The 18,111-nt window shown below is 43.3% G+C and overlaps 1 protein-coding gene across 1 annotated transcript; it reads left to right on the top strand.

The window, feature by feature from the left end:
- The first annotated feature begins 270 nt into the window (after positions 1-270).
- On the top strand, positions 271-2,828 carry LOC130267758 (tripartite motif-containing protein 14-like). Its single transcript, XM_056517922.1, has one exon. It carries the CDS (start codon positions 776-778, stop codon positions 2,378-2,380), a length of 1,605 nt encoding a protein of 534 aa, XP_056373897.1. The 5' UTR covers positions 271-775; the 3' UTR covers positions 2,381-2,828.
- The last annotated feature ends 15,283 nt before the right edge of the window (positions 2,829-18,111 follow it).

The following is an 18,111-nucleotide window of genomic DNA, read 5'->3' as shown; positions in this document are numbered from 1 at the left end:
TTTCTAGTTAGTTTAGTGTTGGCCTGAACTCTGGTCAGAGAGTCTGTCAGCTCTTCTTACACCACATTACTGAGGATACTGATTCTAGTGAGGCTAGGTATAGCTAAAGTCAGGCATACCTTCTACAAATAGGACACAAAGGTCCACTAGTCCTGTCTACAATCAAAGTGAAGTGAGCAGGTAAAATATCACAACACAATAAGGGAGATTTATCAAACTCTGTCCATAGGAAAAGTTGCCCATAGCAACCAATTGGATCGCTTCTTTATTTTGCAGAGGCCTTGTTAAAAATGAAAGAAGCAAGCTGATTGGTTGCTATGGGAAACTCTGCAACTTTTCCTCTGGATAGATTTTGATAAATCTCCCCCAATATCTTGAGGGGCAGTGACTAGAATTCTAAAGCTATACTCTACCAAGCTAAAGCCAAGTGTCTGCATTGTATTCAACTGCATCAGGAGTAATGTCACAGTTGTTCACCAAAACCCTGGCTACAGAAGTCTCATTCCTGGCCTCTGTGTAAGGAACCTACTTCATTTTAAAAGTACATTATAGGGTTTACAAAGGGGCTCTGGGTTACACCACTTAACCACATGACATATCAGGGACTACTACCCTCATCATACCAACCCACTCTTACAGCTCTCCTGACTCAACATTTCTACCTAGATTATAGGGTTAATAGACAGCTCTCAGCCGCAGGTTGTGTAATGTCCTATCTGCTGGAACGTGCCCTATAAAATACACTTTGAGTTCCCTTTTTGTATATCTAGAAGCCATGGCGTCTGCTGATCTTAGAGGCGAGCTGCATCGCTCCATTTGTAAGGCAGATAATGTAGGAAAATGTTTACTGTCTACTCAGCCACATCAGAAGAAGATCATCTATTGCACTTACTGTGTGGACTCTCCTGTACCTGCTGTGAGATCCTGTCTAAAGTGTGAGGCTTCTCTGTGTAATAAACACCTGAAAGTTCACAGCAAGGGACTAGATCACGTCCTGATTGATCCCTGCAGTTCCCTGAAAAACAGGAAATGCTCCTTCCATAAGGAACTTTTAAGGTACTATTGTACTAAGGATGGTATCTGTATCTGTGTGTCCTGCAGTCTGATTGGAAAACACAAAACACATGAAATGGAGTCTCTAGATGTGGCCTCTGAGAAGAAGAAGAAGAAGCTGAGAAATGTTCTGCAGAATCTGATCACAAAGAGAGAGAAGACTGAGGAAAGAGTCCGGTGTCTGGAGGAACGCTGGAGAAAAGCTCAAGAAAAATCATCTGGAGAAGCGGAGAGAGTCACTGCCCTGTTTATAGACATCAGGAGACGGCTGGATGACCTGGAGAAGAGGATCCTGAGTGAGATCTCCAGGCAGGAGGAGAAGATGTCACTGTCTGATGTCATCCAGAAGCTGGAGATAAAGAAGGACGAGCTGTCCAGGAAGATGAGGGACATTGAGGAGCTGTGTAACATGACGGATCCACTGACTGTCTTACAGGATCCATACACAGGTGACTTGTGTGATCCTGAGGAGGGGGGAGGTGATGAGGACACAGGGGGACATGATACCACACATGATGTGGATGTGATTACAGGGATGTTACATGCCGGTTTCTCTGATATAGTGACATATCTACAGACCATCGCACCCCCCAAACCAAAGAGGCTACAGCCCCCCAGCATCCCATCTCTGCCCAGTCATACACAAGCTTCACCTGTGTCAGGTCCACAATATGGGGGCGATGGTGTAATAGTCAGGACTGGGGGGGAGGGGGCAGCTGCAGGAGAGGGAGAGGTCTATGGGCAGGGTCCTGCAGACATATTACTGGATGTAAACACAGCTGGTAACAATCTCCTTATATCAGACGACATGAAAACTGCAACCTGGACAAATGCAAAGCAGAATCGTCCAGAAACAGCAGAGAGATTCCAGAAGGATCAGGTGATGAGCAGCGGGAGATTCTCCTCAGGACGACATTACTGGGATGTGGAGGTCATTGAGGCAGAGCAGTGGATGGTGGGGATGTGTTATCCCAGTATAGACAGGAGGGGACGTCAGTCAGGTATTGGAAATAATAACAAGTCCTGGTGTTTATATGGAGGGGAGTTTTATAATGAACAGTATATGGTGGCACATGACAGTAAAGGTATCAAGTTACCTCACGAGATCTCCAGTGATAGATTCAGGATCTGTCTGGATTATGAGGCCGGGCAGCTGTCCTTTTATGAGCTGTGTGACCCCATCAGACACTTACACACCTTCACCATCACCTTCACCGAACCCCTTCATGCTGTATTATGGGTATTGGGGGGTTCTATAACGATATCAGGGGAAGGAGCAGCTGTGAGGAGCCATAATCATAGAGGAAATCTGTCCAAATCTGTCTGATTGCGGGGGGGTCCCAGCAGTCAGACCCCCTACGATCAGACACTTATCATACACAGTGCTGTAGCTCTCCACGCATATGGAGTGGGGGTCGACACGCATCCTTCATTTATCTCTATAGGAAAGTTGGAGATACCTGATTACAGCCTTTGGGACTATTAACCCTTAGAGGACACAGGACATACCTGTATCCTTTGGCTGCCCGACACTTGGCACACCAAGATGAACATGTATGTCCTGAGTCCTGTCTCCGCTATAAGGGGAGCTCACTTCATAGACCCTGCTATCAGTAGCTGTTGAGCCGCCAGTAATGGCGGACATCAGAGATCACACTGTTACCCACTAATAACCCTTCAGATGCCATGATCAATACTGATCATGGCATCTGAAGTATAAAAGGAATGGGGTTCAAAGAGTAAAGATGGCCGCTGAAGCTCCTCTCACCTGAACATGCTAGCCTTCCATTCTTCTCCTCTGCTCTGCCTTCTGACAGACCAGAAAAGTAGATTGCAGATAACTCTGATCAGCACTATTACTATTAATAGCACTGATCAGTATTAGCAATCAAAAGATTACAACAAATATTCACCTAATAGGACTAAAAAAAAAAAAAAGTTGTAAGAAAAGTGAGTTAGCCCCCCCTCTAATAAAAAAAGGAAAATTCTCCTCTTTTCCCATTTTACAAAAAAAATTAAACTTATTTGGTATGGCCATGTGTGGAAATGTAGTACAATAATAGAAAACTCTATATAAATTGGGAATCGTTTCAATTATATTGACCCACAGAATAAAGAGAACATGTCAATATTACTAATAGTTTTCTTCTGTACATTTTTCGTACATGTTAAAATGAAAGTTTTCGTTGTGAAATACATATGGTCGTGTAAAAACAAAACCTCATTTGGGCCTGTAGATGGAAAAAATAGAGTTCTGTCACTTAAAATGGATAGGGATTATACTTGTGCCGCGGCAACAGATTATAACTTTTGTCGGGTGTTGGGTGAAGGTATAAATGTGACCTTTATGAATTTATAAAAAGATGAACATATTAATGAAAATGATGATTTGTAACTAATAAATAATCATTATGGGAACAATCGTTGTCTAGTGATGGTTTATTGTAGAAAATGTCTTTTATTATGTTCTTTATATTATATAATTCAGTGAAAACGTTCGGCTCGCTGGGTTTGTGGAACATTCGTGAAATGTTTATTTCTGGTCAAACTAGTTTGTTGGGAACCGACAATGAAATAAACCCTATGTATAACACTGCCTAAGAGGTGTAAACACATTTATAACACTGCTAGGAATGTTTTCAACTAGTTTTATAGCGGAGTTATGGCGACATGCAGTAACCCATGGTAACTAACAGCTTGTTTATTGTGCTCGAAGATTTTTTAGGCTTATTAACACTAAAGTATCCCTGCTTGTTGGTAGATGCTGCCGGTGTTAAAATGCACACAGAGGTATGGGAAGATGAGGTGGCTTTTTTTCCAAGCTTTCCAAAAATGATCCCTTTTTTCTGGATTATAGGTTGTGTATTTGAGGGGCCTGCAGACGTCCTCAACTTTAAGCTCCTCTTCGTCGTCCCCACTACTCCTTTTAAGCCCCTCTTCATCGTCCCCACTAATCCTCTTAGTAAGAACTTCTGATGTGTGATCTTGGCTTCCTTGTTCCTTCTCAACACATCCACCATGATGCCTTACAGTATCTCCGCCATGCTACCACCACCAGTCCCATTAGTGCTATGCTCGGCCACTGTATCCCCCTCCACCACCTTAGCAACACGCTTCAAAGGCTGACTGTGACACAACTCCTCCTCGTGATTAGTGCTATCCTTGTGCTGGGGGGGAGCAAAGACGGAGATGGGGAAACAGACCGCCTAGGACAGACATTTCCACCGCGCCAAGTAACTGTACATGATGAAAAATTCACTGACAGAATACCTCCAATGAGTCAACAATCTACTAGGGCCGCACTATCCTGTAAAACCACATAACTCCACGCAGACAGTGAAAACTTTGGACGGCTGACACAGCTGCTATTACTACCACCAGGCACCTGGCTGCTGCTCCCTGTACTGGTGCAGGCACTGCCACCAACATTCTTGCTGGCAGAGGACATGGCAGGGGTGTTCTGTCCTCTACCCTGTCCAACAATTCATTTATCAGACATATTGTTTGAGGTTAATTGGAACTTTTTGGGCTGATTTTTCACTCACCTAGTAGTCAACTTTAACTTTCAACACTTCAAATTGCGTTATCTTACAAGCAGGTGTTCGATTAAACCAAGAATATAGATGTAGCTGAGCACTCCTTGCCTTTAAAACTGTGTAAGAGTCGCAACCCCCTTTGCTGTCTCCTATTGGCCTGGGAGCTGATTGACACCTAAACGAGAAAAACATTGTAAAACTGGGGTTATCATGTGATAGCTGCAAGGAATGCTGGTCAACCTGAGGTCATATTACTTCACCCCTGTTTCCTCTTAGCACCAAATGCCATGTGTTCCCATCCCTTTTATGTGAATGATTTTGCACATTTCCCAGTTTGCACAAGCTGAACCAGGAGATGTTGGAAAGTTCGGCAAGCCGCGGCCACCCCAAAATTCAGGTCGAATTTGCGGGGCTCAGCTCGCTTTGATCCCCACCTGGTTTTGGCTTTAAAACTGCATTAAAACATGAGCAAATCTGCACTGGGTGAGATCACCCTAAGAGTAGGATGAGCCTCGTGTATTAGGTAACCACATAATAAACACAGAAAGCCACAAAATTGGCACAGAAACCTGATTTGAACTTAAAGGGGTACTCCCCTGGAAAACATTTCTATTTAATCAACTGGTGCCAGAAAGTTAAACAGATTTGTAAATTACTTCTATTTAAAAATATTAATCCTTGCAGTACTTATCAGCTGCTGTATGTTCCAGAGGAAGTTCTTTTATTTTTGAATTTCCTTTCTGTCTGACCACAGTGCTCTCTGCTGACACCTTTGTACATTTTAGGAACTGTCCGGAGCAGGAGAGGTTTGTTATGGGGATTTGCTCCTGCTCTTGACAGTTTCTGACATGGACAGAGGTGTCAGCAGAGAGCACTGTGGTCAGACAGAAAGGAAATTTAAAAAGAAAAGAACTCCCTCTGGGACATACAGCAGCTGATAAGTACTGAGAGGATTAATATTTTTAAATAGAAGTAATTTACAAATCTGTTTAACTTTCTGGCACCAGTTGATTTATAAAAAATGTTTTCCAGTGGAGTACCCCTTTAATAGGAAATGTATTTGCTGTGGGCTGACACTAGATGTCACTGTTGTAGAATTAGTGAAATACAGAAATAGATCTGTACGGCAAGAAAATGGCAGAGCACAAACAAATTAAATAGACTGCAATTATTGTAATAACTGTGTAATAAATCATTGAGCTGATTACACTAAGTGGTGGCCAGTGTGTGTGTGTGTGTGGGCGGGGGGAAGACGACTGTGACAAACCAGATGAGAATGAGGGTAGTAGTCAGTCACAGAACTCAATTCAAAACAGTGGGGATCAGCCAATGAGCATTAAGCATCGGGTGTAGAGTACCGCCCACAAGCAACTGTTAATTATTATTTATTTAATGAGAATATAAATTGTATTACAAAATACATTATTACAAAACACATTATTACAATTGAACCTAAGCTCCACATAACACAGCAGTGAGGACACCACAGAGGATATATATATATATATATATATATATATATATATATATATATATATACCGTATTTATCGGGGTATGCCACGTACCGGCCTATAACACGCACCCTCATTTTACCAAGGATATTTGGGTAAAAAAAGTTTTTTACCCAAATATCCATGGTAAAATGAGGGTGCGTGTGTGCGTGTGTATACCCCGATATACCCCCAGGAAAGGCAGGGGGAGAGAGGCCGTCGCTGCCCGCTTCTCTCCCCCTGCCTTTCCTGGGGTCTAGAGCGCTGCTGTCGGCCCTTCTCACCCCCTGGCTATCGGCGCCGCTGCCCGTTCTGTCCCCCTGACTATCGGTGCCGGCGCCGATAGCTAGGGGGAGAGAAGCGGCGCCGACAGCCAGGGGGAGAGAAGGGGCAGCGGCACCCATTGCCGGCGCCGCTGCCCCGTTGCCTCCCCCCATCCCCGGTGGCATAATTACCTGAGTCGGGTCCGCGCTGCTGCAGGCCTCCGGCGTGCGTCCCCTGCGTCGTTGCTATGCACGGCGCGGCGCACTGACGTCATGCGCCGTGCCGTTCAGCGCATAGCAACGACGCCGGGGACGCACGACAGGTCTGGAGCAGCGCGGACCCGACTCAGGTAATTATGCCACCGGGGATGGGGGGAGGCAACGGGGCAGCGGCGCCGGCAATGGGTGCCACTGCCCCTTCTCTCCCCCTGGCTGTCGGCGCCGCTTCTCTCCCCCTGGCTATCGGCGCCGGCACCGATAGTAAGGGGGACAGAACGGGCAGCGGCGCCGATAGCCAGGGGGTGAGAAGGGCCGGCAGCAGGGCTCTAGACCCCAGGAAAGGCAGGGGGAGAGAAGCGGGCAGCGACGGCCTCTCTCCCCCTGGCTTTCCTGATGGTGTATCGGCGTATAACACGCACACAGACTTTAGGCTAAAAATTTTAGCCTAAAAAGTGCGTGTTATACGCCGATAAATACGGTATATATATATGTGTGTGTGTGTATATATATATATATATATATATGTATGTATAAATACATTACACGCTCACATCCAGAGTCACACAATTCTTTGCTGTCACCTTACAACTTCTTCTCAGACCCAATCCTGAATAATGAGGATCTTTGGATCACATGATCAGAGCTCCTCCTTTCACCATAAGAATAATAATGTCGACAGAGGCTGCAGAATACATCTGTGTATGTAGGACATACACAGGTATATAGAGGGCTGTCATCGAAAGTGCTCTCCCACCCCAGGAGTCAGTCGGCTGTCCACATTGATCTAAACACATAAGGTGGCTGGGCAGCCATGTGCTATCTGATTTGCAGTGATATCCCCGGTCCCACCAATGCTTCAGGAGTGGTGGCCAGTAACCTAGGCAATGAGCAAACCACAACTGGAGAAGAAAAATAACAATATCTGGAAAAGAATCTTCCAGAATCCGCTTGGAGTCCATGTAAAGAACACACGTGTCAATTCATAATGTAAATTCCAAATCTGTGTAATAAAAAAGAGAAAAAATCTTCATATGGTCATGGATTTCTCATTGAATTTATTAGGAGGTGGATTATATGTGGAATTCATGTGGATTTTGAAACATTATCTATGTCAGAATGGGTGTGAAAAACCTGGTGGCAAGTCCTAAAAGGGCACAGATCAGACGTAGACAGAACCAAATATTGTGGACTTTATTGGTAAAATCATCTTGTCTTCAGTCTTGTAATGATGTAAAACATCCGTTGTACATCTAAAATAACTCTAAGAGCACAGAGCATGGGCACATGTCCGCCCTTAGCCTATCAATATACTGCTCCTTCCCCTTTGCCTAGGATAGGAGGAGGTGCTTCCTTTTTGTGTGTTGTTGTCCTGACCTCGGTCAGAGGAGCACATGGTACTCAGCAGTTCTGATGATCAGACTAGTTATTTGGCACAAGGTGTGCCCCAGGTGTAGCTACCATCCAACGCACCTTCTTCACAGGTCACCATTCCCAGTTCTAAGCTAGCTAGCGATGTAACCAGTTCAAGTTCAAATAGTACTACAAGGGCCAGCGTAGCGTCCATATATCTGGGATTGGGACAAGTGACCGTATTCTGAGGCTCCTAGGTTGCACGTGTATCACTAAGAAATGTTACTGCTGTTTATACCTGAAGTTTTCCAAGTAAAATTGTGTTGTGTTATCTCCTCATCTCCCTGTGTATAGTTAACTGCACGCACCACAACACAAAGGGCATCCCGACCACCATCACCAGTACACAGTATACAGGGACGACCCTAGAGTCCAGCCTTAGTAACAACACGTGCAGCCTCTCCATTGACAAAAGTTGTGTGCACCCAGGGCCAGGTTACATGGGACTGCCACATCACTCGCAGTACTGTTGAAATACTAGGAGCTCTAGTTGTCCCAGCATACAACTCCCTGGGTCACCACATATAGGTAGCTCCATGAGCCATTGCAGTCGAGGCTAGTAGGAGAGATTTAGTAGTCACTGGATTCCCTTCACTGCATCATAGGAGGATTCTCAGTGCTATACATAGCTGCTATTTTTGTTGCTTCACCAGCCATCTTATAGTGAAACCTCTCCAAAAGCCCACCTTTCTGAGTAGACCATGCCTTTACACAAACCAGGTTTCATATGCCGGATTTTTAAGCCACCATACAGTATGTATAGCCACCATTTTCTTTGAAATCCACCTCCATAAGAAGACTACTTTTCAGAGCAGTTTTGGAAGCCTTCGTAAGAAGGTTTCACTATATGGGGTGATTCAAAAACGGTGCAAAAGTAAAGGCCTGTAGTTACAGTAACATTAGTGATAGATACACAAACAAAGAAGGAGATGATCCGCTCATCCTTTCCACGACAAGTACAATAGCCCCAGGCTGGCCAGGTACGCGGGGCGTGATAGCCACAATCACGGTGTATACTGCAGGAAGTAACTTCCAAGGGTTGGAAACCAGCACTCCAGATTTCAGTCAGGATATAATAAAAACTGCAAGCTTTATTTTCATCTTGTTAAAATCATCACAAAAAAGGGGGGGGGGGAAGAATAAAAACGTAGAAACACCGACACGTTTTGGGAAGAACCCTTTATCAAGACATGTCTTGATAAAGGGTTCTTCCCGAAACGTGTCGGTGTTTCTGTTTATATATATATTTATATATATGCAGATAAACATATGTGCCAAGATTAACGTTTACATTATAAGAGGGAGGAGGGCTTTTGAGTAAACTTTATTTGGAAATGAGGATCTGGACCAAACTTATACCTGGTCCTGTGAAGCCTTGCTACTTCCGGGTGTAGCGAGGGACTGGCGCATTCGCAGTTTCGAGACGCAAAGCGGTTCTCAGTATGCACAGCTCTCACGTCATCAGGACGGAGAGCTGGGTAAAAAAAAATCAGCGCATGCGCTCTGATGACAGAACGCAGCACTCAGGGGGGCCGATAACTCCACGTCATTAGGATGTGGAGAAGCACAAAATGAATATGCAACAAGGGGGGTGGGCTTCAGGCGTCTACCTCCGGAACCCAAAGTAAGATTGCTGGCGGGGGACCCGCCTAACACGTGCAAAACCGGGATAGAAGAGGACGCAAACTCGGCCAAAACAAAACTTTACTAAGTAAGTGAACACGTTAGAGGCTCCTGTTCACCCACATTATAACCCGCTGTATTGGGTTTAGTGTGGGTAAACTTGCTGACAGTTTTCCTTTAAAAATACTATAGAAAAATTTTAAAAAGTAGTATCTGTATAAGCAGACGGGCAGGGAAAAAGAATTGTTATAAAAATAGCATGAGATCGATCCTATCGTTTAGACCTGCGGGACCTTTTGCGTCAACTTGCAGGATCCAGTGTACCTCTCGTTCTAACAAGAGGCTATCCCAATTAGCGCTAGGGAGAACTCCCACTTTCTCCAGGCCACCGAATCTCATAGCTTCTGCTTTGCCACCATGTTCTTTCTTAATATGCTCTATTAGTCTTGCGTAGGGCTGGGCGGTTTGACCAAAAATGCATATCACGGCATTTTTGTAAGTTATGGTGGTTCCACGGTATTTAATGGTATTTCCCCCACCCCACACGCTGGTATTGCGGCAAGTATTGCAGTATAGGAAAAATTAATATTGTACAAAAAAAAAACATACCGGCATTCGGTATGAATCGGTATACCGACCAGCACTAGTCTTGCGGCACCAATTCCAGTTTTAATAGAGTATATATGTTCTCTGAACCTTGTAGCTATTTGCCGCTTTGTTTTCCCTACATAGTACCTTTGGCATGGGCAAATAATAAAATAAACAACATATGTAGATTTACATGTGATGAGTTCATGAATCTCATGAAGATAGCCTCCTAGTGTACACGTATTTTCATTTACATTAAAGCGACAATAGTTGCAGTGTCCGCATTTTTGTATTTCCTTTTGGGAAGCCTTTTGTTAACCAATTTTCTTTATATTTTTCAACTTTTATTTTTCTCCTTTTGTTAATAAAATCCTTAATTGTTTTGTTTCATCTATATGTAATTATTGGTTTATGTTCTGCTACTTTAAGTTCTTAGTCTTGTTCAATCATATACCGATACTTCCTTATAGCGTTGTTCACATAGGAATTCATCTGTGTGTTTTGTCTCATGCTTCTGATGTTTTCTCTTGAATCCTTACCTTACACTTTTTCTATGCTGACTATTAATGTTAAATTAATGAAATACCATTGCGAACATGAGAAGGGTGCGAACTGGTGTAGTGCAACAATTAATTTTTCGATATCTGTTTCCTATATCCCTGTGTCTCTAGAATATTTTTTTGACATTAATTTAATATTCAGAAATTCTAATTCTTTATTTCCAAAGTACTAGTAAAGATCATGTTAACTTTGTTTTCTTTATTGAAATACTCCACAAAATCTTTAAAGTCAGGTTGTGATCCTTCCCAGACTACCAGCACATCATCCACATGTCTGTGGTATGATTTTATGTTACTGACATATGGGTTGTTCACTGAATACATGTATTCTCTTTCCATGACATGCTACTCCCGACTTCCGGGTGTAGCGAGGGACTGGCGCATTCGCAGTTTCGATGCGCAGAGCAGTTCTCAGGATGCACAGCTCTCACGTCATCAGGACGGAGAGCTGGGTAAAAAAAATCAGCGCATGCGCTCTGAAGACAGAACGCAGCACTCAGGGGGGCCGATAACTCCACGTCATTAGGATGTGGAGAAGCACAAAATGAATATGCAACAAGGGGGGTGGGCTTCAGGCGTCTACCTCCGGAACCTGCTAGAAATACAGGGTGGGCCATTTATATGGATACACCTTAATAAAATTGGAATGGTTGCTGATATTAACTTCCTGCTTGTGGCGCATTAGTATATGTGAGGGGGGAAACTTTTCAAGATGGGTGGTGACCATGGCGGCCATTTTGAAGGTGGCCATTTTGAATCCAACTTTTGTTTTTTCAATAGGAAGAGGGTCATGTGACACATCAAACTTATTGGGGATTTCACAAGAAAAACAATGATTTGCTTGGTTTTAATGTAACTTTATTCTTTCATGAGTTATTTACAAGTTTCTGACCACTTATAAAATGTGCTCAATGTGCTGCCCATTGTGTTGGATTGTCAATGCAACCCTCTTCTCTATATACTACTATATACACCGCAGGAGAAATGCTAGCACAGGATTCCAGTATCTGTATACACTGCTATATACTACTATATACACCGCAGGAGAAATGCTAGCACAGGCTTCCAGTATCCGTATACACTGCTATATACTACTATATACACCGCAGGAGAAATGCTAGCACAGGCTTCCAGTATCCGTATACACTGCTATATACTACTATATACACCGCAGGAGAAATGCTAGCACAGGCTTCCAGTATCTGTATACACTGCTATATACTACTATATACACCGCAGGAGAAATGCTAGCACAGGCTTCCAGTATCCGTATACACTGCTATATACTACTATATACACCGCAGGAGAAATGCTAGCACAGGCTTCCAGTATCCGTATACACTGCTATATACTACTATATACACCGCAGGAGAAATGCTAGCACAGGCTTCCAGTATCCGTATACACTGCTATATACTACTATATACACCGCAGGAGAAATGCTAGCACAGGATTCCAGTATCTGTATACACTGCTATATACTACTATATACACCGCAGGAGAAATGCTAGCACAGGCTTCCAGTATCCGTATACACTGCTATATACTACTATATACACCGCAGGAGAAATGCTAGCACAGGCTTCCAGTATCCGTATACACTGCTATATACTACTATATACACCGCAGGAGAAATGCTAGCACAGGCTTCCAGTATCTGTATACACTGCTATATACTACTATATACACCGCAGGAGAAATGCTAGCACAGGCTTCCAGTATCCGTATACACTGCTATATACTACTATATACACCGCAGGAGAAATGCTAGCACAGGCTTCCAGTATCCGTATACACTGCTATATACTACTATATACACCGCAGGAGAAATGCTAGCACAGGCTTCCAGTATCTGTATACACTGCTATATACTGCTATATACACCGCAGGAGAAATGCTAGCACAGGCTTCCAGTATCCGTAGTTTCAGGTGCTGCACATCTCGTATCTTCACAGCATAGACAATTGCCTTCAGATGACCCCAAAGATAAAAGTCTAAGGGGGTCAGATCGGGAGACCTTGGGGGCCATTCAACTGGCCCACGATGACCAATCCACTTTCCAGGAAACTGTTCATCTAGGAATGCTCGGACCTGACACCCATAATGTGGTGGTCACCATCTTGCTGGAAAAACTCAGGAAACGTGCAGCTTCAGTGCATAAAGAGGAAAACACATCATCATGTAGCAATTTCACATATCCAGTGGCCTTGAGGTTTCCATTGGTGAAGAATGGCCCCACTATCTTTGTACCCCATATACCACACCAGACCATTAATTTTTGTGTTCCAACAGTCTTGGAGGGATCTATCCAATGTGGGTTAGTGTCAGACCAATAGCGGTGGTTTTGTTTGTTAACTTCACCATTCACATAAAAGTTTCCTCATCACTGAACAAAATCTTCTGCGTAAACTGAGGGTCCTGTTCACATTTTTGTTTTGCCCATTCTGCAGCACCTGAAACTACAGATACTGGAAGCCTGTGCTAGCATTTCTCCTGCGGTGTTGCTATCAGTGTGTGAAGAGTGGGAGAAGAGGTTTGCATTGACAATCCAACACAATGGGCAGCACATTGAACACATTTTATAAGTGGTCAGAAACTTGTAAATAACTCATGAAAGAATAAAGTTAGGTTAAAACCATTGTTTTTCTTGTGAAATTCCCAATAAGTTTGATGTGTCACATGACCCTCTTCCTATTGAAAAAACAAAAGTTGGATTCAAAATGGCCGACTTCAAAATGGCCGCCATGGTCACCACCCATCTTGAAAAGTTTCCCCCCTCACATATACTAATGTGCCACAAACAGGAAGTTAATATCACCAATAATTCCCATTTTATAAAGGTGTATCCATATAAATGGCCCACCCTGTAGATTTGCGTAGGTACATGAAATTGGGGTCCTCATATCACTTCTGGATTTTTGTCTATACCACTGTCTCTCGAAAAAATTATTATTTAGAATCAACAGAATCAACGCAAATGAAGTCTATGCATTCGGCAGATTTATCTGTGGAGGCAAGCAGGGTTCTGACAGCCTGTACACCCGCATCGTGTGGGATGCGGGTGTACAGGCTCTCAATATCTATGGAAGCAAGTGAAAAACAACTTTGCCAGGCAAACTCGTCAACAAAATTTGTGACATCTCCTGTATCCTTCAAATAGGAGGACATTATTTCTAGAAGTGGGCAGAGCATCCAATCAACATATTTTGACTAATACACTGTCGTAGAGTCAACCCTGGCCACAATAGGGCATCCGGGGGGCTGGCTCTGCGATTTGCGCACCTTCAGGAGTATATACTATTTCGGTTTTGCAGGATGAGACAGCAAAAGCCGTTCTGCGTTTTTTCTCACCTATCCCCCCTTTCTCAACGTTACTCCTCAAAAATGTCCAGAGTTGAGATAAAATCTTATTAGTGGGATCGCTTTTAATTTTCTTATACACTGTGGTGTCATTTAGTTGACGTTCTGCCTCCATTCTGTATTGTGCAGTATACCAGACCACCATGCTCCTTCCCATGTCTGCACAACTAACAGGTGTTCCTGCTCAGCTATCCACTTCAATGCCTTTAGTTCTAATTCAGACAGGTTTTTCTCTACTGCTGGATATACAAGGCATTTCAAATCCTTTAAGACAGCTCTGCTGAACAGGTCCAGGGCACTACCTTGTGGTATTGGAGGATTAAACTTAGAGGGGACGCCTCCTGTAAATTTTCCTGATGCTGTATTTTCTAAAACAATATCTGTATCTTCATCCTCCGCTAAGTTAGCTAGTAGCTTAATATTTTCTAGGACTTGGGAATCAACTCCTTGTACTACTCTGAAGCCAAAGGGACCTATATAACATTGTGTTTCTCCTATTTTTACTGTTTTTATTTCTAGTGTACTGCTTTTTTTTTATCCTGAAAAAACGTATGAAGGTTAATTTTTCTATTTGGTTTAAACTTGTCTATTTCAAGTTGTTTATAATCGAAGGTTTCCATTATCCCGAAATGCGTTTCTGATATTTTTTCTTGTCTACCTCTCCTTGCGCTTTCCTCGGCACGTCTTCCGCCTAAAGGGAATAATTCTTCTGTATTCACTGGTTCTTTATTAGTCATTTCTTTTTCATCAGACAAACTTGTGTCTGAATCAGTCGTCCAATAATCGTTACTTTTTATTAAATCGCATCCTCCTTCTTCCTCTATTTCGGGATCTAAATGGTGGATTTTCCAAAGGATAGGGGATAAGATGTATGATAGCGGGGACCTGCTGCTGGTACCCCCGCGATCTCCCTGCAACACCCGCATTCTATGCGGCGACTGCGTCTATAGTTTCGGAAACCTCCGGGTTTCCGCGACTGGGGATGTGACATCACGCCCCCTCCATTCATGTCTATGGGAGGGGGCGTGATGGCCATCACGCCCCCTCCCATAGACATGAATGGAGAGGGCGTGGTGTGACGTCACATCCCCAGTCCCGGAAACCCGGAGGTTTCCGAAACTATAGACGCAGTCCCCGCATAGAATGCGGGTGTTGCAGGGAGATCGCGGGGGGTCTCAGCAGTGGGCCCCCCGCTATCATACATCTTATCCCCTATCCTATCATTATCCTCTGTTCTAGAGATTTAGCGTTCAACACTTGTATCTCGTCTTGCTCATTGCAGGACATAAACAATGCACCTGCATCTTGCCTCCCTGCGTCTGCAGCTAAAGCTGAATTGCTCGGCTGTGAATCCGTCTCCATTATTGGAAGGACCTTTGATAGACACTCTAATAACTTCTAATGTGCTCTATCTGTAACAAGTCCAAGACTATAGTAACTCATATGTGGAGAGAAGAAACACAGGTAGCACTATTATACTCAACTGTCCAGGTGTCACAATCAGGATGAAGAAACAGATATTGTTTTAGAAAATACAGCATCAGGAAAATTTAAGGAGGTGTCCCCTCTAAGTTTAAAGTGGTACTCCGGTGAAAAGCTTTTTTTTTTTTTAAATCAACTGGTGCCAGAAAGTTAAACAGATTTTTAAGTTACTTCTATTTAAAATCTTAACCCTTCCTTTACTTATCAGCTGCTTTATGCTCTACAGGAAGTTCTTTTCTTTTAACATTTATTTTCCGTCATACCAGAGTGCTCTCTGCTGACACCTCTGTGCATGTCAGGAACTGTCCAGAGCAGGAGAGGTTTGCTATGGGGATTTGCTCCTACTCTTGACAGTTCCTGAGACAGGCAGAGGTGTCAGCAGAGGAAAGGTTTGTTTTCTCCTTTAAAAACACACAGATGAAAACCTATGTGAACAACGCTATAAGGAAGTATTGGTATATGATTGAACAAGACTTAGAACTTAAAGTAGCAGAACGTAAACCAGTAATTACATATAGATTAAACAAAACAATTTCATTAATAAATGGAGAAAAATTAAAGTTGAAAAATATAAAGAAAATTGGTTAACAAAAGGCTTCCCAAAAGGAAATAAAAAATGCGGACACTGCAACTGTTGTTGCTTTAATGTAAATGAAAATACGTGTACACTAGGAGGCTATCTTCATGAGATTCATGAACTCATCACATGCAAATCTACATATGTTGTTTATTTCATTATTTGCCCATGCCAAAGGTACTATGTAGGGAAAACAAAGCGGCAAATAGCAACAAGGTTCAGAGAACATATAAACTCTATTAAAACTGGAATTGGTGCCGCAAGACTAATAGAGCATATGAAGAAAGAACATGGTGGCAAAGCAGAAGCTATGATATTCGGTGGCCTGGAGAAAGTGGGAGTTCTCCCTAGCGCTAATTGGGATAGCGTCTTGTTAGAACAAGAGGTACGCTGGATCCTGCAAGTTGAAGCACAAGGTCCCACAGGTCTAAACTATAGGATCAATCTCATGCCATTTTTATAACAATTCTTTTTCCCTGCCTGTCTGTTTATATTGATACTACTTTTTAACATTTTTCTATAGTGTTTTTAACTATTTTTGAGCAATTTATAATAAATAAAGTATTTGTTTATACGTTGCCTTGGTGACAGCTCCACACCTATTTAATGCACGAGCGCAGTGACACAATGGAGGTCGGAAGAAGCACATGGCTGTGTGTGAAAATGGCTGTTTGCCTCTGAGCGCCCGCATCAAAGAACCTCCCTGCCGCACGGAATGTCCGTGTTATGAAGATCTACAGTGCTGGTGAGTGCAAACTACTACTTCTATATTATTGATGTACACATAGGAGATATATATTGGACAAAATGCCTGATTTCAGCGAGGCCTTCTTACTCTTCCTCTTAACTTTTAAACAGTATCTAAAAAAAGTATCCCCTATCCACAGGATAGGGGATGTCAGATTGCAGGGGGTCCAACCAATGGGACCCCTCACAATCTATCATGTGGCGCCCCGCTCTCTTCATGAATTGAGGTGTGTCGACCAATGCAGGAAGCTGTGGCCGATACTCCCCCTCCATGTATCTTTATGGGACAGCCGGAGATACCCAAAGGCTCTATGGAATCTCTGTCATAGAGATGCATGGAGTAGGCATGTTGGCAGGGGATACATTCTTAGATTCTGGACTACTCCTTTAATTGTAAAACCCTCTGGGAACAGGACTCAAGAGTTACCGGGTGTCCCAGTCAGCTTCCTGATAAGTTCCCAGTAATGTCTGGGCAGAGAATCCCCTTCATCTGTCATACAGAGGTAACACAGCAGGTTGTTATATTACAGGACACATCTTTTCCGTGATGCGCAATAACTGCTGCACATTTTCTGTATCTTGACTTCTGTTTCTTATGTTACTCAGCGATCTCACATAACTCCGTCTGGTTCCTCTTTTCAGATTTTTCTCTTATTGGGGGAATACAAAATATAATAATTCTGGTGAATAAATATGGAGAACACTAAGAGTTTACTGTATAAGCACAAGGTAATGTAACAGGATGAGAGGATTCGGAAGAGATACTTTTAGGTTATAAATGAACTGAATAGCAAATAGGCCAATCACCTCCAGAAGGATCATGGTGACCAGATGAGACGATGGAGGACATAACAGTATAGTACACAGGGGTCCTCAAACCTCTTCTACTGGAGCCTCAACCAACAGATCAAAGTGACACCTGGGACTAACCAGACTGACCAAAGTGATGCCAGGGACTCACCAGACTGATCAAAGTGACACCTGGGACTAACCAGACTGACCAAAGTGATGCCATGGACTCACCAGACTGATCAAAGTGACACCTGGGACTAACCAGAATGACCAAAGTGATGCCATGGACTCACCAGACTGATCAAATTGATGCCATGGACTCACCAGACTGATCAAAGTGACACCTGGGACTAACCAGACTGACCAAAGTGATGCCATGGACTCACCAGACTGATCAAAGTGATGCCAGG

Source organism: Hyla sarda, chromosome 4 (assembly GCF_029499605.1).
Source record: "Hyla sarda isolate aHylSar1 chromosome 4, aHylSar1.hap1, whole genome shotgun sequence".
Taxonomy (NCBI): Eukaryota; Metazoa; Chordata; class Amphibia; order Anura; family Hylidae; genus Hyla; species Hyla sarda.
This window is presented reverse-complemented; position numbering and strand designations above follow the sequence as displayed.